General features: G+C 40.4%; 2 protein-coding genes across 4 annotated transcripts in view; both read left to right on the forward strand.

The window, feature by feature from the left end:
• The window catches only part of PTPRR (protein tyrosine phosphatase receptor type R), a 154,104-nt gene extending 137,812 nt beyond the window's left edge, over positions 1-16,292 (forward strand). The window contains exons 11-14 of the mRNA XM_075080809.1: positions 3,033-3,143; positions 4,316-4,473; positions 9,006-9,119; positions 15,082-16,292. Of these exons, the coding sequence (XP_074936910.1) occupies positions 3,033-3,143; positions 4,316-4,473; positions 9,006-9,119; positions 15,082-15,175 (477 nt within the window). The 3' untranslated portion in view covers positions 15,176-16,292. The remainder of the gene's footprint in view (positions 1-3,032; positions 3,144-4,315; positions 4,474-9,005; positions 9,120-15,081) is intronic.
• A 720-nt stretch (positions 16,293-17,012) lies between these two features.
• PTPRB (protein tyrosine phosphatase receptor type B) overlaps positions 17,013-27,797 on the forward strand; it is a 66,440-nt gene continuing 55,655 nt past the window's right edge. For all 3 annotated transcript variants that reach the window (XR_012658556.1, XM_075080811.1, XM_075080810.1), the window contains exons 1-3: positions 17,013-17,124; positions 18,438-18,830; positions 27,390-27,607. Coding sequence is in view for 2 of the 3 variants with exons in the window: in XM_075080811.1 (XP_074936912.1) it covers positions 17,070-17,124; positions 18,438-18,830; positions 27,390-27,607 (666 nt within the window). In the remaining variant the exon portion in view is untranslated. The remainder of the gene's footprint in view (positions 17,125-18,437; positions 18,831-27,389; positions 27,608-27,797) is intronic.

The following is a 27,797-nucleotide window of genomic DNA, read 5'->3' on the forward strand; positions in this document are numbered from 1 at the left end:
TGGCAAGTTAAAAAAGCCTGTGCCCCTGAGCACAGACTGACTGCAGCAAAGAGAAGGTGCCAGTCCCAGCCCAAGGCAGGGCGAGATCCTACTCAGTTATGGAGATCCACCTCAGGAGCGGTCCCATGAAGCCTGGCACCCAACGGGCATGGGATGGGGTGTACAAGGACACAGGACAGGGGATGGAGGGTGATTAAGCCTGCAGCCCTGTGGCAGGGGGAAGGACAAAGGCTGAAATCAATTAAAGGTCACTCAAGACACTCTTTCTTGTATAAACTTCCTGTTCAGGTCAGGGAATGTGGTGGCTTTTTTTTTAAAAAAAAAAAAAGTAAGGTCAGGCACCAGATCAGAAATAAATAATCATTTATTAGCAAAAAGCTAACCAATGGAAATTAATCTGAGGGGGAGAACTTGAAAGGTGGCAGGAAGATGAGAATTTCCATATAAAAATAAGAAGATTCCCAGGCTTTTGGGCTGCCATGTAAGTTGGTTAGGACTCCTTTTTTTTTTTTTTTTTGAGCTTTAGCATCTTTTAAAAAAAACTGCTGATAGCTGTTCTATGTTTGCTGACTACATAGAGGTTTGTTTGTTCAATCTCAAGCTCACAAAATATGTGACCTATTTAGAAAGTGCTGTAATAGATGAATATGCTGAAAGGGAAACTATGTGGCCTGAAAGAACAGCAAGGAACAGAATCAGGACCAGCACAAAAAGTGGAGGTGGAGGGCAGTGTGATGCTAAGAACAAGTGAATTCTTTCTTTTTTTCTGATATATGCTGCAGGTGATAAGCTTTTACTGATTACAGACATGAGGTTAGAAAGCAGCCGCCTTAACCATTGTGTTTGGCTTTCAAACAGGTTTGAAATACACCTACCTGTGACCAGTGGAACTTTCTCTAAAGTTCAAGCAGTAGCTTGAGGCAGTCTACTCTTTTTTGCTGATGCTCCTGGGATTTTCTATATTTTTTTTGTATGTCTGATATGTTTATCCCTCCCATCTTCATCTTTATCCCTTTATTGCAATTAACTTTCAAAAACATGGTAATTCCCCCAAATATGTGTCTTCTTAGAAGTCTCTGCACCAGCTGATCCCAGCTCTATTTTTGAAGCTATTTTTTAAAGCACTAACAAACGGTATTTTAAAAAGATGCACAGAGACTGTGTTAAAAATAATCCATTGTATCTCGCTAAATGTAGATGGACTGTTAAATGAAAGTTATTTTAATGAACAGCCCCATTTCATTGTCCACCCAGTGCAAGTTGCCAGTTCCAATTCTGGGAAAGAGTCAAGAAAAACACTCTTCTGGAGTGCCTGAAGGCTTTGTAGTGAGTGTCGCATGCTCGCATTTATCAAGAAGTCTCAGGGGTTGACTCAACTATTGTTGATTGTCAGGGTACAATTGTGTATTTAGACTTTTCTTTTTCCCATATTAGCACTGAAAACTACACTCCCAGGGAGGGGCATGAATTGCAGATCTGGCAGATGATAGTAGCTATATGTGTCACATGGGGGGACTGTGGGACTTGTGAACACTTTTTTTCATACAAATGTCTGAGTATTTTATTGCCATTCTTGATGTCTTCGGGGAGACAGCAAATTTAGGATGTTCGAGTAATTCTGCAAAAGACAGGATTTGAACGAAACCAGTCAGATTGGCCAGCATTGTTTCAGAAAATGCGGCTTTCACACACCTTACACTATTAAGGTAATTAGCATCTATTTTTAGAAAAGTATTAATACAACAGAGATGATTTGGTTCAATCAGCTATTGGGTTATCAAGTAGAGTAGCAGCTTAAAGATCACACCTGGTGGTAAAGCCTTGCATTTCACTGATAATTTTTTTGGGTTCATTTTTAGGAGGATTTACTGGGAGTTATGCTTTATGGCAATTAATTATATTAAAGAGATTGTTCATTTTGCTGTGTAATGTAGGCGATTGTCTAAATATATACCAGTTTCTTCAGCAAGAGTTTGTGAGGAAATACAAACAATTTCTTTCTGGGATTCCTATTGTAAAACTGTGTTCTCTTAGTGTTGTTTATACCTGTGCATTAGATATTAAAAAGAAGGTTTTCTTTAATTGTTGGGGGGGTTTTATTTAACAAACAAGTCAGATTGGACAGCATTATTTCAGAAAATGTGGCTTTCAAACACCTTACACTCTTAAGGTAATAAGTGTCTGTTTTTAGAGAAACATTTATACAACAGGGGATGTTTGTTTTCAGGTAGACTAGAGAGATACTTTAATGGAACTTAATATGAAGTTGCAGTTGACTTGAAGAAAAGCAAACTGTTGCAGGGAAAAATAAAATGGTTCATATTGTAAATACTATTTCTTCATCTCATTTTTAGTAGGTGCTTGTCAGATACATTGCTGAAATAGTATAACGCTACTGTTTCATTAAGAATTCTGTATATAATTTTGTGTAGCTCTAGCAAGACTGATGGATTTTTTTAACATTACTTTCCAGTAAGTTACATAATAGACAAATCAGATTCTGCAAAATACTTTAACATGCACATTAAGTCCCATTGAATTCAGTAAGATCTAAGGGCTCATTTAGATGCTTTGTTGTATCAGGGCTCAGAATAGTAGAGAGGATAAAAAGTATTGTGAGGAGAGGAAAAATTCTGTATCTTTTGCTCAGAAGGAAATCCCCTTTGGAAAGAGTAAATTTTAGAGATTTAATTCTATCAATTAAATAATAGTTTAGAAAAAAAAGATCTTTAATTTTGAAAGGGAAAAATAATTCCTTTAACTGAACTTCATTGAGCTTTTGAGAATAAAAATAGCTGTTCAAAGTGTTCCATGATAGAGATCCATATTTGAAAAATTTAGATCCTGAAAATCAGGCCTAATTCATTCATTAAGAACTGTGCAATATTTTATTTGGGAAAGCTTCTGACATGATTAACACCTCAGCTGAATTCATCTGCACTTTCCAGACACAAATACATTCTGTGTAAAAATTAGATATGAATATGGCTCCAGGATCCAGTTTGTTGACAACGCTGATGCTTGCTTTTCAGAAATGCGTGCTCTATTGGCCAGAAAAAAGAGGAATCTATGGGAAGGTTGAAGTCCTTGTTAACAGTGTACAAGAATGCAAGAACTATACTGTCCGTCAGCTTACAATAAAGGTAACAATCTGCATCTGAGAAGCATTGTCCCTAATGCTTTATTCTTTTACATTAAATGAAGTTAAAGTGTTTTTCTTTAAAGGGTATAAATTTTTACAGGAGGAGTAACTGAGCTCACACCTGCAAGGTATGATTGTGACCAAAGCGCTGAAACACTTATTGTATTGATGCTTTGTATCACTCTGGCAAGAAAAAAAGGCTTCAGAAAAAGTGCAGGTTTCACTTTCTTGAATTACATTTGCTTTGAGGCCTTTTTAGCATTGCCAAGGCAATGTAAAGGGATTTTAGTTAATAAAAGAACTAGCATAGCATCATTCTGAAAAAGGTACACTGCTCATATTGCGTGCTGAGTGCATCTATAGCCCATTTGAGCAGCTTAAAAATATAAGAAGAGTATAAGGAAAGCTTCATGCTTTCATGATTCTGACTAAACATTAACTGTGCAAAATAAGGCAGATGCTCCTCTTCTAACTTCCTCCCCATATTACACTTCCGTGCTATCAGATTGCATCATCTGCTGCTCCTAACAGAGTGTTACAATAAATAATGAATTGAGAAAATTTGTTCATTGTTTCAGCCCAGGCAGTAAGAAGTGGGCAGAAGTCATATCTTCCAACACAAATTACTCTAGCCCATATTTTGACCCTTTGCTTGTTGAAGTAAGTGGTAGCAGCCGCTCTTGAAGAGAATAGCTGGACAAACTGGGATGTTTGATTAATCTAGAAGGGCAGTTCTTCTGCACCTTTAACTTAAATACTCTTGTAATTTTAATGCCAGACTTTTATGATAATGTCCTTAAAAGGCAGTGGAAATATGTAATAATTTAGAGATTCATAAGCCCATATCATGACAATGTCTGTAGATCCTATTGCTGATCGAACACAGACCTCTGACGATTCCCAGTTGACAACACAATCAGCAAGTCAGTAGTCAGATGGACAGAGCAGAAATTACATAGCTAGAAAACCAGCTAAGTTTTCAGGTGCAGAAACCCTTCTCACAACTGTGTCCCTGGAAGCATGCCTGTTCCCTGCAACTCCATCCTCCAAGTCTAATAAAAATATTGTTAAATCTCTCTTAACATTTCTACTGTCTTTTTACTATAACATTGACAGAAATAAAAAGAATTGTTCACCACAAGTGTGTATATAAAATCTTCATGTTATTTTCAGCAAGGGAGTGAGTCTCAGAGTGTGAAACACTACTGGTACACGTCCTGGCCAGACCACAAAACCCCTGACAGTGCTCAGCCTCTGCTGCAGCTCATGCTGGATGTAGAAGAGGACAGGGTGGAATCACCTGGCAGAGGGCCTGTCATTGTGCACTGCAGGTAATTTGCAATCCTTCTCTTAAATGACTGCCCAAAGCAAGGCAACAGCAAATCACATCAAACAGTCCTCCTCCTAAACAAAGAATCTATTTGGGAAGAGTAAAATTTCCCAGATCCCCTTCATGCTAATTGACTTTTTTGGTTCATATTTGAGGATTTGAGTTTTGGAGAGAATTCCCTTGTTGCTAGCAAATCATTTCTGAACCGTTCTCCATTTCTGCTAATGAACTCTTTTTTTGAAAGACCAGCTGGAAAAAATATTTTGCTTCTGTTTCTTATTCATGATTTCATTCTTTTTAGTCTTGTTGCATAATTACATACCTAAGTCAGATGCAATGCCCTCTGACTGGTTGGCTAAAATGTTGTAAAGCAAGTCAATTTTGAAGAGCTGGCATCAAACCAAAACACATCAGTGTTAAAATTTGTGAATGCTTTCACAAAGGCAGTTGGTTTGATACCCAAGAGCAAAGCGTTATTCAGTACTCGAGCAGAGTGTTAGTCACTCAAATTGCAATGAACCACAGAACGTCCTTCTAATCCTTCTAATTAAATTCCATTTTATTGCTTCATATTGATTCATTGCCCCATGTTGCCATTTAAGTAGTAGAAAGCAGTACTGGATTTGTTACATTGGTGGAAAGAAGTAGGTAAAGCAAAACAGAAAAAAAAATTAAAATCGGTGTTTCCTTACTTGCTTTGTCTCATAACTGTGATGATACATCTCCTACTGTTGGGATATTACATTTTTTTCCTAGAAGTACATCAAAACCAGAACTTTATATCTTGAACCACTTCTTTTCAACTCCCTGTTTAGGAGATCAAGAGAAATGGAAGCCAGATTTGAACCACCCATCATTTTTCAAAACCAGAATGTGATAAGGAGCTTTCCCAAATTTTATGCAGATTTTTTTATCAGAAGTTCTAGTTTCCCTAAACAATCCACAAACCTGTGGATGGATATTGAGAGTCCCATTTTTCCAGTAATGTTCTTCAGTAATTAAGGTCTTCAGAAGAATAGGGTGTCTTTCTTAGGTGAGTGATATGACAGCAAGGTCTGTAATCATGAGCAGGAATTTATTCACTATTAAAGACCCAGAAATCACCTCAGTTGTGATTAAAATAGTTCTTCAGTGACAACTCAGCTATCTATACAATCACTACACTATGGTCTACAAACTGGGTAAACTCACTTACTCCATTTTCTAGTCAGGTAGTTTCTTCCCTTTTAATCTGAGCTGCAGTTGAGGTCATCAGAGCCTGTGCGCACTTTTAAACTTGGGCCACAGGTGCAACTGCACAATTCTCAGATATTTCCAGAGGAGCATTACAGTGTACACCGAAACAATGATCCTTAATATGAAGCAAAAATGCTTTAATAATTTCTTAATATGACACAAGTGGAAAAAAAACCCATAATTCAGGTTTTTGTACGTGTCTTCTTGTAGCCTGTCAGCATAAGGTGCTGTCTTACATACGTCAGTGATGAGCCCATTCAGGAATCAGGATATAAGAAGTACTTTACTCTTTTCAGTAAAGCAGTTCCTATTCTGCAAAAGAGTAGGAAAAAGAGTAGACTTCTGCTCTGGTCCTTAAAATCAGCAGATCTGATTACATACATGCCAAGGGCACACATTTCCAGAAGATGAAAATTTTAAGTTCTTACCAATCTTTATAGTGGCATTAGCTGGAAAGGTATGTTTCCTCTCTCAAGTCACTCATTGAAAGCACATGGTAAATATGGAAAATAACTCCTTAATCTCTCCTTTGGATATGTAGTTAATATATCAAAATAAGTTTGAGTTTAATGGCACCTAGGTGGTTTGGGATCAAATACAAGTTTTAATTGAGAGATTTCAAACAAAAAGGAAAAGATATATTTTTTTTTAATTGAATCAATAAGGAAGAATTAGAACACAGAATTATATTCTGCAAATGTAAAACTAATTTAGCCCCATTTAGTCAGTGAAACCAAGTTATCTGAGAATCTGGACCACAATGCTGTTTTCTACTACCCAGAAGAACCAGCAATTTGGCATATTGGAGGACTTTGAAGAGTTTCTTAAATGAGAATGATGGATGAAATTTTCATGCTCAGAAACTTGACACTGCTATAGTTATTGCTGGTAATTTTTGCTTTTCTTCCTTCATCAGCTAGTGCATGAACATGTTCTATAAAAGGCATATTGCCTGCATCTCTTAATCCCAATATAATAACTGTCCAGTATTCTACAATCCTGATTAACAGACCATGGTCATTACAAATGAGCTACTATGCATTAAACTCCTAAAAAAAAAGGGGGCAAAATAGAAATATATATAATAGAAATATATATATACATGACGTTTGGATGCTTGAAAATACTTCAAAGTAATTAGCTTTCCATATTTTCTGGATATACTAGGAAAGAAATGTCAGGGAAGTGAACAACAATGTAATTTTTATCTTGCACAGTCTGAAATAAAGCTATGTAATAAGATAGGACCATCATGCCTGAGCTGAGGAAGAAAATACAGTAGAAAACCCTAGTCTTTGTTTAATATATATTAAGAACTTGTCCAAGAACTTGATCCACACAAAAAAAAAGGGAAAAAAAGAACCCTTCATTATAGCAAATTTTATTTACATCTGAATTGTTTAAACTTGTTAGCCCCACTTTCAAGTGTTTCAAAATATTTGAGGAAAAGAACGGGGATATGAATTATATTACTTTCTCCAAAGTCCTCTTTATAAACTAAGTCCTCCTTTTGGATACATTTATCCCATGGATATTGATGTCCAAGGAGACAGGCTGTCAGCTCAGGCTCTTCACCTCACTCGATCCTTTCTTACGCTGCCAGTTTTACATCTCATTACCCCCTCATGATTGGCTTAGACATCCTTATATATTTAATATTTCTGAGTCCTCTCAGAAATTCTCGCTTCCAGATGGGAGGGCGCTCGACTCTCTAAAGTGCTCCTATCTTTCATTCTGTGGTGAGTAGATTGTGATTTGTTTCAGCTGTAGCAAATGGACATACTCCTGGTAACACTTTGCACTGATATATCAAGCTTCCATCTGAGACACTCAATGTATTCTTCCTGGCATTAATTTAAATAACTCTTGCAGTGCTTTTATGAGACAGGTAGCATTCATACCCGTTGCAGAGATGAAGAAAGCAAGGCACCAAATGGTTAAGCCAGGTATGGAGATCTGGACCCCTGACTCCATGTTTTAACTATTTTCCTCACATTTTCCTGACATGCAGCATAACAGGATGAGCTGCACTGAATTCCACATTACTTAAGCAAGAAACAGAGTGGGGCAGAGATTTTTAAAATCTTTGGAGGCCCAGAGAGTAAAAATAATGCCAAAATGGCTGTTTCTAAGCAAGCATCAAGAAAACCTGGACATTCACAGCACCAAATCCTTCTTCCTCCTGCAGAATCACAGGAGAAGGGGTTAACTTCATCAGCATGGTTCTAGGTCCTTTTTACCTCCAGGTTAGCAGAACCCCTATATACTTTGAGGACTTCAAACATAAAGCCCCACTGACTTTTGCCTTTAGGTGGGCTTTCCCCCCAGCTCAATGCATTTCTCCATCATTTGCTTGGATTATGCCAGAGGCCAAGATGGCCAACAGCATCCTGGCTTGTATCAGGAACACTGTGGCCAGCAGGAGCAGGGAAGTGACTGTGCCCCTGTATCCAGCACTGGTGAGGCCGCACATTGAATACTGTGTTCAGTTTTGGGCCTCTCAGTACAAGAAGGCCATTGAGGTGCTGGAGCGTGTCCAGAGAAGGGCAACGAAGCTGGTGAAGGGTCTGGAGAACAAGTCTTATGAAGAGTGGCTGAGGAAACTGGGGTTGTTTAGCCTGAGGAAGAGGAGGCTGAGGGGAGACCTTATCACTCTCTGCAACTACCTGAAAGGAAGTTATAGTGAGGTGGGTGTTGGTCTCTTCTCCCAAGTCACTAGTGATAGGATGAGAGGAAATGGCCTCAATTTGCATCAGGGGAAGTTTAGATTGTATATTAGGAAAAATTTCTTCACTGCAAGAGTGGTCAGGCATTGGAACAGGCTGCCCAGAGAGGTGGTAGAGTCACCATCCCTGGAGGTATTTAAAAGATGTGTAGACATGGCACTTCAGGGCATGGTTTAGGAGGCATGGTGGTTTGGGGTTGACGGTTGGACCTGATGAGGTCTGACCTGACTAGACGTCTTTTCCAACCTTAATGATTTTATGATTCTAGTATTTGGACTTTGTGGTGCTAATGGAGATTGTTTTTCTTACAAAACACTTGTGTGCAAACTGGAAATGTGTAAGCCTCATAAACTGCCCACAACAGCTGGACTGCTGGAACAGTGCACCCTTTCATTTGTCTCTAAGAAAGTGACCTGAGAAGTTACCCTTGTTAGTCATGCACCCAGGAAGTGTGGGTTCTAGCAATTCCATGTTTTGTAATTTTAGTGTTTTCATATCTATTTAGTGTTTTCCACTTAATTTCTTTGATCTGTGAACTCCATACCCCTATCAATTTTTTCCTTCATTTCAGTGCTGGTATAGGAAGAACTGGATGTTTTATTGCCACGGCCATTGGTTGTCAGCAGCTGAAGGAAGAGGGAGTTGTAGACGCGTTGAGCATTGTCTGTCAGCTACGAGTGGATCGGTGAGTTCCAGAAGAACCATAAATCAGTCAGTGATTCTGAAAATCAGTCAATGATTCTGAAATCATTACTGAAGTGATTCAGTAATGACCAGTAATGATCAGTAATGGTTCTGAAAACCTTTTCACTGTTGAATGTTGCTTTACATGAAGTGGGTGCCGTCACTTTTGCCGACTCTTATGACAGCATTAGCTGAATATTCAAAGTAACATTCGTATTTAGAACCTGAGTAAGGAATATTGGTTCTTGGGTGAAACTGGGTGAGACTCCACTGAATGAAATTCTCCTGAGATGGCAACTCTGTGGTTGCTGTGCACTTGGCACTCCTCTTTTCCCCTCCTGGAGCTTTCTGCTTTCAGCAGCGTCCCACTAGGACACAAGAGACACAGGGCAATCTGGAGGCAAGGGATTGTCTTTGAGTCTGGATTGACAGGGACATCTAGGCTCACTCAGTGTGTAGCGGGGAGAGCCAAATCTGGTGCTGTTGCTGTTCCCTCAGCTGTGCTGGGGGCCCTTTTGAATTGGGTTGGCAAACTTAACCAGCTTAAGAAAACAGCAAGGCATTTGTTGCAGAATTTTCTTAAGTCAGATCAATTCCCTGATTGAATTCACAGCTTGGGAGCAGGAACACTGTAAGCCAGCATTGTTGCAGAGTGCTTTGTTTTATGAAAACAGGGCTGAAGAGAGATTTGTGTTGGAAAGGAGGATGTGGCATTGTGCAAAATGGAAGCTGCTGGTTTGGTTGTACTTTTCTTTCTTATTCTGCTTGGGGAAACAGGATTTTTTATAAAGTAAATAAACAGGGTTGCACCAAGAATAGAGAAGTCTCGTTCGTCTCCTGCTGTAGGTACCAGATCATATAATCTCCTTGCAAGTATATTAACTGCTTCTGACATACATTTCTTCTTTAAATGGAAACAAGCCATAAGGGTGCAGATGCTGAAAAAGAGCTCAGGTCAAAGGGACAATACAGGATTTTTGTGTTCTGAAGAGCTCTGAAAGGTACTGGCACCACAAACTGCAGGACCAGAATCCATATAGTTGACCGTGTTTATGGATCACCTCCACTGCCTTCCCCTCACATGCCTTCATCATACTAGAGATTGTAATGTGATCCTACAGGGCAACATGAGCCACTTGGAGTGTAAAATCCTCCAAAGGGGGTTCCTGACTTTAAAATCTCAGCAACAAAAAGGATGGAAGAGCTGAGGGGAAAATGCTTACTCTGTTTTAAATTATCAACTCCAAATTTCCAGCACTCCATTCTGATTATATGTTCATCTTATTGAAAAAGGTTTGTGGTGCTCTCCCCCATTTTAGTATTTCTATTATAAGATAACCTTTTTCTTTTTGTTTTTACACTCCACTGTAGAGAAGTGGAAGCAAATTCTGGTCCCAGCTACATAACTTTTTACATCATTATTTCAGCCATAGGAAAAATAATCCATATTTTCAGTATTATAAGTGATAACACAATTTCATCAAGTGTATCTGACTAATGAACATTCTTATATGTATTACTATCCTAGACAAACTTGGAAAGAGAATGAAAATCTGTCCCAAATATAAACATTCATAACAGCAATCACAGTGACGCAAAGCTTGTTATAAAAATTAAGTCTTGTGATCTGTGCTTTTCTGTTTTTTCAAGTTTCACATTACAAAAATAGACTCCAGAGATCTTGCTTAAGGAGCCTCAGCTCTTCATATTCTCAGGCACTGCCTGAGACAAAGAGTATATCTGTGTTTTATTTTTTAAAGACGTAATTCTGGGCAAAACTCAATAACCAAAACCTCTTTTTCTTTCCTTTTTCCAACTGGCCATATTACAGAATGGATCTCCCTCACCTGGCAGTCAGTTTATAGCAAGGATTGCGAAGGCAGAGCTTAGCAGCCCCTAAGACTAGAGTAGCCACTGCCAGCCCAAGCAGATTGCAGGTTCATAAAGTGGGAAAGTATCACTGTTGCATGGACAAAGCTTCATGAGACCAGCTTCCCCTGATGACCCAGTCCTGATGTGGTGGTTATTGGCAGGTGGCGTGTGAGATAGGGTTATTACATGTGGCATGAAGCTGGCAAAATTAATTTAATGTCCCACTAGACGTGGCTGCAAGAGTTCGCTCTGGCCACAGCTGTGTTGCAGTTCAGTTAGCAGTGTGGCCAACGTCAGCAGCAGGGTACAAACAGGAGCAGAGCAGGTACAGAGATGAGACTGTCTTCCTCATGATGCTGGCCAGCAGCTGAGCTCCCATTTATTCTTTGTACATCAGATTGACCTCACAAAACAGAAAGATAGAGTTCATCAGAAAAGGATGGTTTTATCTGAACACCTAGGAGCTAGAATCCTGCCCACTGAATTATCTGTGCTGTGGTAACACGAGGAAATGGACCATGCACTCAAAATCTTGATCCGGGATGGAGTGCAGCCATGGTTGGTGTAGATTCACAGAAAGATAGACCCACATGTCTGCTTAGCATACTTTTTTCCCCAGTTCATTTTTTATGTTTTGCAACAGAAACAGGAAATATTTGATGTGAGGCATCTTCAAGACTTACTGTGATATCGAGAAACTTTTGCACATTCTTAACCTTAAAGGCACATTCTTGGAATGACGTCCAATAACTTTGCTCTTGGCTCCTCAGACAGGATGAAAAGAGTTTCCAGTGTGCGTCAATTCATTGTTTAAGTGTTTTGACTAATTGCTTCAGGTTAAAAAAAAAAATCCCAAACCCCACATCACATTCATTCTGGAGCAGACTGCATCCAGCTGCACTAGCAGCAAGCCAGAGGACAGGGTAAAGGACCCTTCCCTCCCCCACGGCTGCCCAGACAGAGCAGGTCACAGTCCCTGAGCCCTCAGGATACCAGGGGCTGTTTCTTCTGAGCACCACCGCAGACAGCCCCAAAGAACCAGAGAGCCCAGCAGCTCGCAGAGGAGCTGGCAGTGTGGGCTGGCAGAGGATGAAGGCTGCACACCCGGAGGTGCTGTCGTTGTGGGTACATCCCTTCTGGGCACTGGGGACGCAGGAGAGGAAACCTCCCTCCTTGAGCAGATTTCCTCCTGAAACGCTCTTCCACACCGCCTTTTGCACAAACTGATTTCTTAGGGTCACAGATAATTCTTTGCTATTAATCGTGAGCCTTGCATGAGAACAAAGTGGAGAAGGACTTGGGGATTATTGGTAAATGAAAATTGGACATGAGCCAGCAATGTGTGCTCGCAGCCCAGACAGCCCATCATATCCTGGGCTGCATAAGAAGAAACGTGGCCAGCAGGTCGAGGGAAGTGATTCTGCCCCTCTGCTCCGCTCTGGTGAGACCCCCCCTGCAGTGCTGCGTCCAGCTCTGGGGTCCCCAACACAAGAAAGACATGGAGCTGTTAGAGCAGGTCCAAAGGAGGGCCACAAAAATGATCTGAGGGAGGGAGCACCTCTCCAATGAAGGAAGTCTGAGAGAGTTGGGGTTGTTCAGCCTGGAGAAGAGAAGCCTCTGGGGACACCTTTTTGCAGCCTTTCAATATATAAATGAGTCTTATAAGAAAGAGGGAGAAAGTTTTATTACCAGGGCCTTTAGTGATAGGAGAAGGGGTAATGGTTTTAAACTAAAAAAGGGTAGATTTAGACTGGGTATAAGGAAGAAATTCTTTACTATGAGGGTGGTGAGACACTGGAACAGGTTGCCCAGAGAAGCTGTGGATGCCCCATCCCTGGAAGTGTTCAAGGTCAGGATGGCTGCGGCTTTGAGCAACCTGATCTAGTGGAAGGCGTCCCTGCCCATGGCAGGGGGTTGGACTAGATGATCTTTAAGGTCCCTTCCAACCCAAACCATTCTGTGACACTATGGTTCTATGAATCCCATGTATAATAGTACTGACAAGGCCAAGTTGTCTGAACCTCTGTATAAGACTCAGGTGCCCTAAGCTGACAGGGGCGTGTACTTATTTGCCCATACATAGTTCAGAAGCACCATAACACCTCAGTTATGCTTGCTAGCACAGGGCAAATGCAGTAATGCTGGGCTCAGCCCCAGCCAGACTTATACATGTCTTCTTGGGGATTTTGTATGTTACTTCAGCACCAAAGAGGAAGGAGCATGGATCACCCCCACAAACAGCCTAGTGCAGCCAACACTGTTTTAACCTGCCCTTCCTGCCAAGTCCTTCTCCCTGGATATGTTCCCTTCCTCCACCCCTTCCATGCAGCAGATCTAACCTGGGAAACGCACTCCCTTAGAGCATATCTTGGGGGAACATTGATGGGGGAGGCAGGGAGGGAAGCTGGCTGGGAAGGTGTTGTGTGGGCAGGGCAGGACGCAGCAGTGCAGAGGAAGGAAGGAGGCTAAGCAGCACAGATGACTAGAGCAAAGCCCTCCCGTCACCTTTAGATTCTCGCTGGACCTTCAGGCAGGGGATAGGCACAGAGGAGAGCAGCTGACGGCTGCAGACAGCCAAGCGTTATGAATTTGTGGATGTCTGTGTTGGCAAAGTTAAGAGGTTGCTGCATTTTGCAGTGGATGGGACCATTTAGGGGCCTGTGATTTAATTCTTAGGAATAACATATCATCACAGACATGCGGCTCACTAAAGGTGTTTTACTGTTGCCTGAGCTCACTGGAGGAGCAGAGACAGCTGGTTGCTTGCTTAAAGAAGTAGGTGTTATTTTAATTATGTTTTTCCTGCCACAAGCATTAAACCATCCCATAGCACTGAGGAAAATAAAAGGACCTTATGGTTGTAGATAACATTCTCTAATACTAAAGGACAATATTTGTTGAGGCGGTTTTAGCATTTATCGTATAGCTTTGTATACCAGTAGATCCTTTTGTTGCTAGGGTGTCTGAAGGGATCACATGGGGTTTTGTCAGACCTCCTGTAAGATGCCTGGCTTCAACATTGCTCTGGATCCAAATTCCTCACAAATTTGATTGTTTCAATGAAGATCTAGCTGAAGCCAAATACAATACACAACTTAATGTCTTCCTTCCCCCTACAGCCATTTACTCTTTCATTTCCCCAGAGGTAACTGGCTGCTCCAGGGTACACTGAGGATGAGCTGGGGACTTGGTTCTAGAAGCAGAGCAGGTAGCTTTGAATACCCTGGCAGATAAAAGTGGAACTAAATAAACTTGAGGCTTCACTCCATGAGAAGTGAGACCTGGAAGACCTTAGTACTGCCAGAAAGAGGCTCTATTTAACTTCAGAGGTGAATAGTGCCACGCTTACTAAACATCACACCTACCTCCTGTAGGACATCATCCCCTTCCTACCACACTGCAACTGGCACTGGAAATGTGGTACTTGATCCTTTTAGACCTGAAAAAGGGATTGTTGTCAGGTGAATGTGTTAAATGTAGGCATCTAATCCAAGCTGGCTTTAACTAGTCCTTTTTATGGTCAAGTTAAACAATTTTGTATTGTTGGTGCTGAAATGAGTCAGTGCTGTAAAATTTCTTAGGTGGCTGCTGTTCAGACAGGATGCGTTGTAGGCGTTAGAAAGAGGACAGGAAGAGCTGTTCTCTACACAGGCGATCTGAGGGTCACCAAAGGTTACATTTTTAGTAAAGGATGAAAATGAAAGGCCAGATTCTGAACAGTCCCTTGCTCCATCAATAGTAATGCTGCATCTGTGTATCTGGCCTTCCTTCCCCAACTGACTGAGCGAAATTCTCTATGAATGTATTGAATTTGAAATTTAGGTGTTAACAATGTAGACGCCAGATGCTTTTCTCTCTAGTTCTTACCCTGACAGAATCGGGAATGGTGGCTCATGCTGGGCCTGTGCTGGATGGCATAAGTTACGAAGAAAGTACTTCTGCTCAGGCAAATCTCCCACATACTCAAGCAAATTCTAAGTCAAAAATTGAGAAAAGGGCTTGTATTATCTGGTGGTCATGGAGTTGGCAGGGCCTGGAGGTTGTTGCATTCTTAAGAAATAAGATTTGATTCTGATGTGTTTCATTTTCAGGGGTGGAATGGTTCAGACCAGTGAACAGTATGAATTTGTGCACCATGCACTGAGTCTGTATGAAAGCAGACTTTCTGCAGAAGCTGTCGAGTGAAGCCAAGGAGGGTAAATCCGAATGTCAGTCTCTTGAGGTAATTTGTTTCATTACCTACCAGCAGCTTCTTCAAGGAGTTTACTGCAGTGGGAAGAGCGGCTTTGAGGCCAACTTCTGAAAGGATTGTGGATGGTTTGGCAAAAGTATAGTGATTGCTGGACCCTTGCTTTGTATGAATGTATTGTGAGCTTCCCAAAAATGATTTCTAAAGAAGGTACCGTACTGAAACTACACATGGATGACACGTATATATCTAAAGGTGGGTTTAATTCTGTAATACTGATATCTGCCATATGGAATGTATGTATGTGCTACTGCTGCAGTTGGATGGACAATGGAAATTCCACAGAAGAAATGTTTATCAAGTGTATAAATGCTTTAACGTTTGCAAACTGTCTTGTGAATGGACTGTCAACTGTACTGTAAAGTGCTATTACTGATTATGTGGTGAGCTTGTTTCTTGGCCACATAATATTCTTGCTGCTAAAATTGCAAGTGTTCAATTATGGATTAAAAAAAAAGTTGAGATAATAAAAAACTTAAAAGTCTTGTTTTTGAAAATATTCAAAAGCAGTTAATATTTTATATGGAAATATATGTTCTTCATACTATTATCTATTAAATGTGTATTTACTGTAGGTCTTACAGAGCAGTTGCAGAGCACAATGTCTGTTATTCAGTGTGTGTGTATTTACCCTATACTGTTGTCTTTGAACGTGCTTCTGCTACAGACCCTAATCCAGTGTATTTGTAAATCGTGTAAGTCATTTTACTTTTAAAAGAAACTTTGTAGCATATATTAAATGGTAAGGATTTTAAATATTTGTCTGTCTTTTATTAATACTGGATTTTTTGCTTACGTTGTTTATCTGCTCTATTTCTTTCAGTAAGAGATAGAGGCCTTTAGTGATATGAACTGTTCCACGACAGGTTATACAAGAAAGAAAATGCTGCTATGACTGTTTCCTTTACCATTCAGTAAGAGTTTGTTTTTAAGAGAAAAACAAGGTTGGCATTATGACTTACAGCACTGGGAGGTCTGTTTACAGGGTATAATGAGTTTTTAATGCAGTGATGTTGACTTTGCTTCATACTGCTAATAAATTACACTTGATATAAAATATTTCCTGAAGTCTCTGTTCTTGCCTAGAGTAGTTAATGCACCACACACTTTTGTACCCCCATAAACAGAGACAGCCCAGTACCATTTGGTTAGCCTTCACCATGGCTTCAGACCACTGGAGAGTCAATCCAGAGGACTCAGACAAGCTCCCACTGACATGAAGCAAGGTGGATCACCTGATGGGAAGGCAAAACTAGCATCCCTTGATCCCTCAGGGGAGCTTGTGTAAGACCCAGTGCAGACTTCAGAGCTTTGCCTCCTCCTCTGCCCCTTCTCCTTCTCCTCCCCCTCTCCACTTGGCTTTTGGAACTCATGGAGTTAGAAGTATCAATATCAAGATTTTTTTTCATTACATATAGTTACAAAAAAATGTGAGTTTGTTCCCTGGATAATACACTATATTCTTATTCAGCCCCATCCGAATCACCTGCAGAGTTGTAATGTTTCACAGGCATGTTTCACAGCCCTGAAAAGGAATTACACAGAAGTATAACCCCTCTTCTTTATTCAGCATCATCTCTTCTAGTTTCCTGGGTGTTTGAAAACCTCTCTCTCTTTTGCTTGTATTTTTCCAAAATAAAGCAACTAGTAAACTCTGAAGAATCATATGAAAGGACAAAGTGGTGTAAAACTGCCCAAAACAATTGAATAGAAGGAAATGCTCGTCACTGACTTTTTCCCCCTGTGAAGGCACATTTCCTTCCTAGCCTTCGCTTCACTTATCTGAGGTGGGTTTTTTTAAGAGAAGCATGGGGAGTTGCTAGAGAGAAAATGGATTCTTTATTTCAGGTCCTGGTTTCTACCTGTCTTGCCTTGACATTCTCAGGTAAGTTTCTTTCCCCTCTTCCCCTGTGCCGTATTGCTCTTTCTGCCGCCGAGCAGAGCCCTCCAGGGCAGCTGGTGACTCACGAAAACCGAGTTACTTCTTCGCTTGGGTTCATAGAAGAGGAATGGGGGGCAGGGCCAACCTAGCCTATTCTGTTTAGATTTCTTTCCAGAGGAAAATAAACTGTGTCCTTCTATGCTGGAGATACCTCTTCTTCTTTTTTTTTTTTTTAAGAAGATCTCCTGCTAGACAGTCTAGGAGCTGAGCTTTGGGACAAGCTCTTTGAAGGGGAAATTCCTATTTTTTGTTCCTCCTTTGTGAAACTTCCAGAGCCAGAAGCTTTCTGTGATGCATAGTTAGAAAATACCCAGGTCTGTAAAAACGGGGGGGGGGGGGGGGCAGTGTGACAAACCTCAACCAAGGGAAATAAATACACATGTTGGGTTTAGCACTATGTAACTAATGAGGCTGGAAATATTTGAGTGAGATTATAAAGAGATAAAAACCTAAACAAAATATGGCAGGGAGGCTGCATTTGAAATATCCAGTTCCGTGTTCTGTAACAAGTATGGATTTTGCATTCGTAACTTTGAGGTTTTTTGATGAATGCATTGTAGTTCTTTTCATTTGAGTGTTTGCTGTTGATCTTTAAGTGTGGTGGTACAAAGTGCTAATCTTACATGAATTAGCATGATCACAAAACTAACAGCTAGAGATGTTGAAGTAAATCCAGTAGAATCGATACACTTCCTATCAGTAAAGAGCCTCCATTCTTGTAACAACACAGGCACTGAGAGGCACACAGATTTGGGAATGTCCTTTTATACGTTTTCTTCAAAAACACTACTGAGTTTTACTAAAATGATTTCCAAGCAATAAATTCTATTGTAAAAAGACTGTGTCATAAAACGGAAAAAAAGAACAAGAGCTTGTGTAGGTCTTTGTATGCTTTCAAGCAGGGGAAGTGGGGTATTTAGAATTGGTGTTTGAAGTTAATAGTTCTTGGATTTCTTTTATATCCTGTTTAATTTTTTCTTCATTTTTATATGTAATGAAGGTCAAGGTGACCTTTGCTGCAACAGTTTGCTTTTTGCATTCTCACTCTTTACATTCCCAACACTTGCATCATGTGGGTTGTACGTTTGAGTTTTTTTAAAATAGGTTCAACACATGGAAAGTTCATGCAAAGTTCAACATGTAGAAAGTTGGAAGAGAGGTTTATTTGCTGATATATTTTAAATCATCAAGAATTTGCCTTTTGTTAAATAACCATGTGTAATCTATTGCATTTTTCTGGAATTTTCCTCTTCCAGAAGGGTTTCTGATTATCCATGTCCAGAAACAGCAGTGTCTTTCAGAAAAGAAAGGAGTCATTATGGAAAAGTGCAATATGACCAACCTCAACCAGCAGTGGCAGTGGACGGCAGACGACAGACTCCGCCATGTGAACTCTGACCAGTGCCTGAGCATCTCTACACGCTCTGCGCTGTCATCTCGCAGCATCATCACTGATTGTCCCCGGGCAGTCAGGTGGACTTGCCATGAGAAGGATTGGCTCCTGAAGGTGGCCAACAGCTCTCTTTTTCTCACAAAGCAAGGTCAGAAGGTGATGGCCAAGCAGAGTAAGAAATACCTTCATACATGGATGCAGCTAGAAGTCAGCGAGACAGGAAAACCTTTTTATGTAAATCTGTGCTCAAAGCAAGGTGAGCTACTCCTTCAAGGAAGTATCCTGGAAGTTTTGGTAACAAAAATGTCTCTTTTGTGCTAACTCAAATGTTAACAGTGATGATATTTTATTCATACAGAAAAACGTTTTTCGTAGTTGAAAAGAGCTTAGAAAACCATAAAAAAACCAGCTGAGATGAGTGCTGTCTTTCTCACAACTGGTGGGGGTTTTAAGCCATTTTATATTTTCAGGATATCTCTCCTTTATTCTACTTCCAATCTTTGGATCAAAGTGCTTATATGTAAGCTCAGCTCGCTATTCTTGTGTCATTTCCTTTTTCATTTTAAACGGAATTGTGGGAACTAATTCCTAGTACTTCTAAAAACATGGATGTATAAAAGTCCTTCTTCTCCCCATTCATTTTATCATACAAATCCAGCTCCAATCTGCCAAAAGCAAGAAGACATCTGAAAATCAAACACGTGCACAATTATTTCTCTGATTAACCCAAATGCATGATTAGAACAGACGTATGGCTTACATATTCATGTCTTTACACGGCGTCACTTTGTCCTTAGCTGCAATATATATATAAGAACACTCAAAATCCTGAAAATAATGAACTGAATCAAAAAACTCAGAAATTCTTGCAATAGCACTTTGAGATGCATGGCTCTGTCCACATACATACATTGTATGTTGATATACCTGTGTGGTTATGTGTTTACATATCCACAGCAAAAGTGAAGTTAGAACAGTTTGAATACTGCTTAATAACACTTTCCTTCATGTCCTGTTGTCAATCCTTCCAGACAATCGTCTCGACATTCTTGTGCACTATTAAGCAGCTCTTTATGGTAAATAATAACCTGCAGAGTTAAGCTTTTTATTGGGGAACATACAATTTATTATTTTTACAGGATTAAAAAACATGTTTTATGACCCAATACTTTTGCATATGGCCAAGTTTTCAGATGTTTAAACAAATCCTTGTTCTTTCTAACCTTTCTAACCTCCCATTTGTTGTAAGGTAGGGTACTATTTTTTTCAGCAAATTTGCATTTGCAGAACTCTATTCACAGCAGCAGGACTACTCACCTGAGTGGAGGTCTGAAATTGCAGCTGGCAGAGTCAGGGAATAGAAAACTGGCCAAGATGCCATTCCAGTCCTCCCATATATTTTAGAGATTAAAAAGGCAAAATTGTTTGAAGTCCTGTCTATAGGGTGAGTATGGCTTGCTTATTCAAAGACACCATGGCAAGTTAAGATGAGGTACGCAGGCAGTGTTATTTTCTTCAGATAGCTGGATGAAGTGTAGCCTAACAAAGTTGAAGTAACCTTACATCCTTTTCTTAATCATCCTCAGAAAAGAAGCAATTTAGGATGACTGAGTACTAAGACAATTTTAATGGGGTATTAAAGCACCTTCTCATCTATTTACTGTGCTCAGTCCTTTAATGAATTTCCCTTAATTTTCCTGCAATTCCCTCCATAGGCAGGCCTGTAGATCGACTTTAAGAGTCTCACTGTGCCAGTTATCTCCTTTTTGACAGCTCTGGGAAGCTCTGCTGAGAAATCATCAGTACATTATGATCCTCAATACCTAACTAAGAATCCCAAGTATATAAGAAACTCATAAAGAGTTGAAGCAGTGCAAAGAGATTAATTTTTCAAATAATAACAATAAGTACTACAGGAACAAGATCTAATGCCCACAGTGCTGGTCTTGACATCCATATGCATGTCAAAATTTTCAGTGTCAAATGTGTAAAATTAGTCTTCCAAGAACATCTGTCTTATTTCAGTGAAAGCAGTAGTGGATCAGCCTAAAATAATATATTCACTCTATATTTAGCTAAGATAATAAAAACTGAGTGAAGTCTTTGGAGCTGAAATGGCTGCAAGTTTTTCTACTCTTGACTAACACCACTTTCGATATAATTTACCCTTTGTTTTCATAGTACTCACAAAAACAGTTATATTTTGGCAAAAGAGTAACTCACTGAATTGCATCCCAAACATCTTATCAGCCCAGATATAGTACAAGCTCCAAACCCAACAACCGCAGCTACCTTTTATTCTGGACCTAACTCAAATGTCAAACATGATTTTTCTGAGCCTGGGGAAAGTCTGGGCTTGGATTTGGATTTCAAATCATCCATCTGAGATGTGTTTGGATGTGCATTTTTTGCTACAATGCTGACCAAAATGACTCCTTGTGGAAATCAGGATCAGTTTAAATATGTATCCCATCTCTGTTCAGTCAGAGATCACTTTAAATCTAACAGCAGACAGTCCTTCTCACACAAACCCACGGTTGAATCTGGCCTCTGGCTGAAACAGCTAACATGAAGAAAGGCCATGAAGTATCAATCTCCCTTGAGGTGGTGAGACTTCAGTTCTTATCAAATTCATGAGGAGATTCTGGGCAGAGAGAGGAACAGTCTCTATAGTGCTACGGCCTTCTTTTCACTAGTCGGCTCTTGTCAGGAATGGAAACAGGGAGGAGGAAAACATGGGGAAAGTGAAGGAGTAGAAGGCAGGATGACTGAAAAGAGCAAAAAATGTGCATGAAAAAAACAATTGCGGAACAAATGCCGTCTCCTTTTATATGTCTGGAGAGCACCCAGAGCACCGTTAATGCTGACACACTAACGCTGATGTCACTTCTGAGTTGTGGAAGCAATTCCTACAATCATTTGTTCTGTGTAGGTTAGTTTCAATTAAATATGCAATTAGAGAACAGAGATGATGCTATGTAGCACCTTGAATATTACCAACAAATTTCCAAACCACTGCAGACCAAAAATTATTCACTAAGCAGAGAATTACTTCAAAGAAGAGACACAAGTCCAAGCTGTATGTTGCAGATATTCACTGAGGCCTAGAGACTGCCACACAGCCTGTAGAGCAGTCTGGGTGCAGAAGGTGACATGAACTGTTTTGTAATATGATGCTCTGCATTGCATTTCTTTTCTATCATATCATATGTGGTAGGGACATCTCCTGAAGTAATGGTAGCTGCAAAACCCTAGAACTGTGGATATCAAGGCAAAGCCCCATTCAAGAGTAGCTGATTTTGTGGAGAATGGTTTCATTACTTACTGTTATGTGCCAAGTACTTAAGAACCATAGTGGGATCTACAAGATATAAAACAAGTTGGACAAGGACTTCAAATAACAAATACAGCATATTTTTATCTCTTGTTTTGTTCGCAGTCTAAAATAGACAAAATATCAGTTACTGTGTATGAGCCAAAGCCTGGTGTGCCATCTGATGTTCAAAGTGTTACCTCCACAATCCTTCCTCCTTTTCTACCCCAGTTTCTGGCCCTGTGTCTTCTCTTTCATGTGGCCTTCTCTTTTCCCCTTATCCTGTTTTCAGTTTGCCTGCTTCATCTCAGAACCCAAGCTTATTGAGTTCACATCCCACTGCTGACGCTTCAGTGGGTAGGTGGAGGGTAGAAGAGGCCAGAGCAGTACCCACTCAGAGCATGCTATGAACCCCTGGAGCAGCAGTAGCAACTGCAGAACATGGTAAGGGAAGACACGTGCATCTTCTTGGCACTCTTGGGAAAGTGGAAGAGCACCAAAGAAAGGTGGCAGAAGCACAGAAAAGGCAGCAATTCTTACCAATTTTTGTGATCATGTTAATATCTCTGGGCTTTAATTTTTCCACTTCTTTAGTGTTTGTAATGACTGCAACAGTCCATCCATAAGTTCACAGCAGGCTGGATTTTTGTGTGCGTAACCTTTATAAATTTCTCCAGGATAAATTAGAACAGTGAGAATCAATGTCATCATTCCACCTTTGAGTTGACCCAAAATTGTTTTCCTAAAAAATGTTCACTCAAACCCATTTTTCTCTCCCTGGATAATTATTTGATAGGATTTTGTAAGTAAAAGAGTTTGCTAGCACCTGTGTAAACCCATGAAATACAAAAAATATCTTGAATCTTCTTTCTTTGGTCAAAGCAATACATGGGCTGACCACTTTTGCTCAGCTCCACCTCAAAAAAGAAAGGCATCGATGTCAGATCCTTGGACGTAATTACAAAACCTTGTACACAATCCAATAGTGTACTAACAGAAGCTCAAAGATAAATGTGGTTTTACAATTTGAAAAAAGAAATAGAAAAATCTTCAGTGTAGCCTAGGTCTTTGGGTTTTGTAATTTTTCAAAGTCTCAGTGAGCCACAGTGCAGAGTTTAGAACAAAATCAGCTCAGCTACTTTCATAAGGAAAAAATGGAATGCTATGAACAGCTTCCCAGAGGAACCAGGAGGGTGGCAAGTCCTGCTTTCCTATTTCATCTTCTGCTGCAAGTGCTAACAGAGATGCCAATTCCAGACAACTAGATTGGTAATTTTCATTATTACCTTCTCTCCTTTTATCTTGATTGGATCTCTGTGTAGAAGCTGGAGTTTCAGGTTCTAGGTGTCTAAATGTAGGTGTCTGAAGGAAGGCTTATTTCAGTTCTCTCAACATAGGTGCTTTTTGCTATTTGTGATGCTCCAGGAAATCCCAGTTGACATCTGACTGCTTACCCAGAAAGACATAGGTCTCCAACAGGTGCTACGAGAGCCCTGAGCAGATGTCTTAGATGCCCTAGGGCAGTTCAGATTCAGATTGCACTAGGCAACTATGTTGAACCAAGTCCTTGTTGTATATATATCAGCTACCTTTCTGAGCTCTCTTCAGTAGAGATGTAATCCATGGAGTCTAGATACCTTTCAGTGACCAAAAATCCACTTCAGGGTGAGCTGGGGCTATGCAGAGTGTCAGAAATAGGATCTGATAGAGCTACTGTATTAGCACCATAGTTATCACGGATGTTCTGCTACTACTGGTGCTCAAAAAGCCTTTAAGTGGCTACTTCAGCATTTCAAAAACAAGCAAGTAAAAGAGCAGCTCAGGATTAGACTGGAGTTTGGAGACATTTGACCTCTCTGACATGAGATACAAACGTCGCTAACTTCTACAACAACATTTCAGATAAAGAAGGTAAAATTTTTTCAAGTAGCATAGATTTTGCAGTTTTTAATTGGATAGGAAAGAAAGGACATTTAGTAGATTTTGTTCTGTCAGACTCCTACATACGACAGAAATCTGAAGTATGCTTTTTAAATTGAGTCTTTATTTTTGCAGTCTATTTACAAGTAGTAAGCTAAAAAAAAAAGCAATTAATTTTGTCCTGTGCATACAGAGGTCTTAAACCAGCTCCTAGTTTCAAGTCTTGCTGTCAGTGAGTTAGATGCAGTCTTACGTAGTATTTTTTCATGTACTACAGGTATCTCATTAATTTATGTATTGATAGCAGTTCAGCCTTAGTTTTCTGGAACTGTGCTTTAATAGGGTAGGCAGATTGGTATCATGCAAACCATTTCAGAAAGCTGCACCATGCCGCCTCGTCTGAGTCTGAAGGCACCACTGTAGGGTTCTCAGTACTTGGCAACTAATCAGCACTCTTGCTCATCATACAGCCAAAACGTATGGATTTCCTTTTCTTGTAAGCAGCCTGCTGCTGTGCAGATGGATGCAGTCTGCAGTACACCCTGTGGATGAAATATGCGCTTAGCCAGAATGTCATAATTTCTCCTGGGTGTGCTACTGATGATTACAATGGTATGTTCACACACTGTATATCATTCAGCCACTAGTGATCAACGTCAGTGTCAGTGCTGCAGTTCTGTTCCCATGAACAGTTTTATGACTGATTTCCAAAGAGACTGCTAGAACAATGCTAAACACTTCTGAAAAATCTCACTCTTGAGATTTCTGTGTACTTTACTGATGTCCAGATGGGAGGTGAGTTTTTTCTGGTTTAAAAATGTGGAATTCAAGAAATCTGTTTGCTTCAGTCTTTTAGTATGCAGTTTTCTTTTATAAGTGCCTGCTATTGAAGAAGGGCTGTGAGGGTCCTTACGCTAGGACCACAGTGGCTTTCCTTAGAAAAGGAATATAAACCTGGATCGTGATTTTCGTGAAGTGAGGGCAGATATGAACCGTATTAGTCAGTCCAGTGCAGGATACATGGAAAGTGCTGATACGTATATCTGAATTTCCAGTCTGGCATGGTGCTGTGCACAAGCCATTTCCATCCATAGGTTACAGGTGACAGACTGTTGTCAGTCTTTGCTGGGAAAGATCCTTTAGCTGGAAACCCAGGGTAGCCCCAAGCTTAGCAACAGGAGTTGGGTTGTGCAGTGACCAAGTGCTTGTTCACGGTACCTCCTCAGGCTGGTGGAACATTTCTGAGGACCAAGCATTTCGCTTCCAGGAGGGTCGAGCTCTCCTCTCAGCTCCTGTACCAGGAATGACGGTTATCCCCTGGCTGCCGAGTCACATAAATGTCGCTGGCAGCACCAGCTTCCCTTTTATGGAGCAGCAGCTTTCCTAAAGCACAATTGCACTGGAATGCAAATGTCTTCCTGTTGGAATCACTGCTATTTGTCTGTAAATAAAGCCAAGATTTTTTTTTAATGTGTTTTTAAGTTGCATGTGTAAATCTATATTTAGGAACCCAATCGAGCAGCCTTTTTTTCTAAGTTACTGCTGACCACTCAGATGTACTCTTTTTTTAGCCATCTTTCTATCATTAAGTTCTGCTCCCTGATGAACTTGGAGATATCTGAGACGCACAGATCCAGCAGGCCTAATTCTTTCCAAGTCCTTGAGCTAGCATTTCTAGTTGCCTACTGCAGACTTTCAGAGATGACCACTAATAGGACATCCCCAGGAACAATGACTGACACGGAATTTAGACTAAGTCCGGACTTGTGTCAGCTAATGGGTTTATTTCAGCAGCTAACGACAGCTTGAGCACAGGGTTGCCCCTGCCATACTCCTCCCTGCCATTTAGGTGGGGGCCATGAAGGTATGTGACATAGGACCACAGCAGGCTCTGCACCACAGGCACTCTGCAGAGGATTCTGCAAATGCAGAAGCATGATGATGATCGCGCCGTGTTGGACCACCCCTGAGAGTTTGATGAAGCACTTTGAATGGGTGTAAGACAGAGCAGAATTAGATCTGTAGTATTGTTTTCAGTGCCTTGATTTGGAAAAATATTTGATCAACATTTTTTGTAAATTAAATGGAGACTTGGAATTTTTTATTCCCAGAGAAGGACAGTTAGATAAAAGGAGGGGAAATGTTTAATCTGGGTATCAACCCATTCCAGCAAACCCAATCCTTTTCAAGAGGATCCAAAACCACGTAGCAGGTGAATGCACTGTTCTGTCAAGCACAGGAAACACGTGCATGGAAGTATCTCTTACAAGGGCTTACAATCTCACTTTTATTTCTGGATGCAAATGAGAGTACTGCAAGTTTCTTCATATAAACATGTTTACATACATATTTACATATATACAAAAAAACCTCATCACGTTGACTTCATGGAAGCTCACCCACTGATCCTTTGGGTAAGAGGTAATCAGACATTGGCCTGCTAAGACATCATAATTGCACACTGAGTAATTACATTTGGAAGCTGCTGCTGCAATTTAACCCAGTCATTACTGGGTTTTTGGTTTTTTTTGAGGGTTTGTGAGCTAAGATTGTTATAAATGGCAACCAGCCCAGTGGCTCAGCAGCAAAACAAGGTTCTGTCATGCTGGAGACCCCAGTTCAAGGACAGACAAAGTGTCTTGGGCATTGAGCCAATGCACACTAGCTGTGCTCCAGCAATGGCAGGGCAGCTTTTTGTGAGGAGAAGGGGCCAGTAAGTAATTCCAATGGTTTAGCTGAAATGTGATGCTACCAGATGTAGAGGCCACCACAGCTTGAACCCTGCCCTTAGAGCCACAAAGAAAGGATATTAAATACATACCAATGGGGAGGAAGAGCCATGAAAATGTGGAGGAAAAATGTGTAGTAAAATCTTTCCTGCGCTCTAATTGCAACTTTGGCATTCTCTGAAGGATACGTGACTGAAAAAGCAAATCCCCCATTATATTTGCAGACACCAGTTAACCGGTGCTAGCTGACTGCTAGCTGAACCTTGGGAAGAAGCAGTCAGGGGTTAGCACAGTCTCTGCATGGGACTGATGTAAAAATGCAAGAGGAATGTCCCATGTGGGCACAGGAACTTATCTTGAACAAATGTATTAAACAAAAAAAAAATTATCTTGAAAACTTATCTGGAACAAAGTCATATTTTGAACTTAGACCAACAAAAGGCAGAAGAGTATCTGGCCCACGTACTTACTAAGTTTGGGGCGGGGGGGGGGGGGTTGACCGTATGAAGCTGAAACTGTGTGCTGTTTGATAGCCTGAAGCAAGTGAAAAAAGCTACAAGTGAAAACATTGTGCTGTTAATGACAAAGTACAACCCTTCTCTTCAGAATCATTGATGGACTGTATCTAAGATGAATGGTATGAATGTTCAGGGAAATTAGATTTTTCTGCTTTTATTTTGCACAGACTTTGGTATTGATGCAAAATAAATGTTTGCACTGAAAACAAAAACTGTAGAACTTCCAGGTGCACTTAAAATACTTAGAAGTTGTATCAGCCACATTCATTGGCACCTAAAGAATAATTTAAAAAATTGTAGAGCTGATTTTAATTACTTTCCTTTATTTGTCTTAGATCTCCAAGATGCAAACACTACATCCCCACCTTTAAATGCTGTTACCTCTAGGCCTGAAAATCTGCTGAACAGTAGCACAGAGATGTTCGTCAGAAACGTGACTGAACACTTCAGTAAAAATCTCATTGAAAACGTCTACTTTGACTTGAAATCTGCAGTAACAGACAAAACCTGGATTCCAACAGCTACTCTTCAGTACTCTAGCTCTACAGAAAAGGTAAGACAGAAGAATTATTGATTGATTTTTATTAAGCCTGCTCCACTCTGTGGAGCCTGATAGCTATTACAGGTGGATGTTTTGTGGACTACAAAACCCAGCTACAGGACTAAGCTACGTTCTTTATTTTAATGGGATGCTTTGTTCATGCTGACACTGCCTTTTGCTAGAAGCACAGCTGCAGAAGAAT

This window comes from Phalacrocorax aristotelis, chromosome 1 (genome assembly GCF_949628215.1).
Source record: "Phalacrocorax aristotelis chromosome 1, bGulAri2.1, whole genome shotgun sequence".
Classification (NCBI taxonomy): domain Eukaryota; kingdom Metazoa; phylum Chordata; class Aves; order Suliformes; family Phalacrocoracidae; genus Phalacrocorax; species Phalacrocorax aristotelis.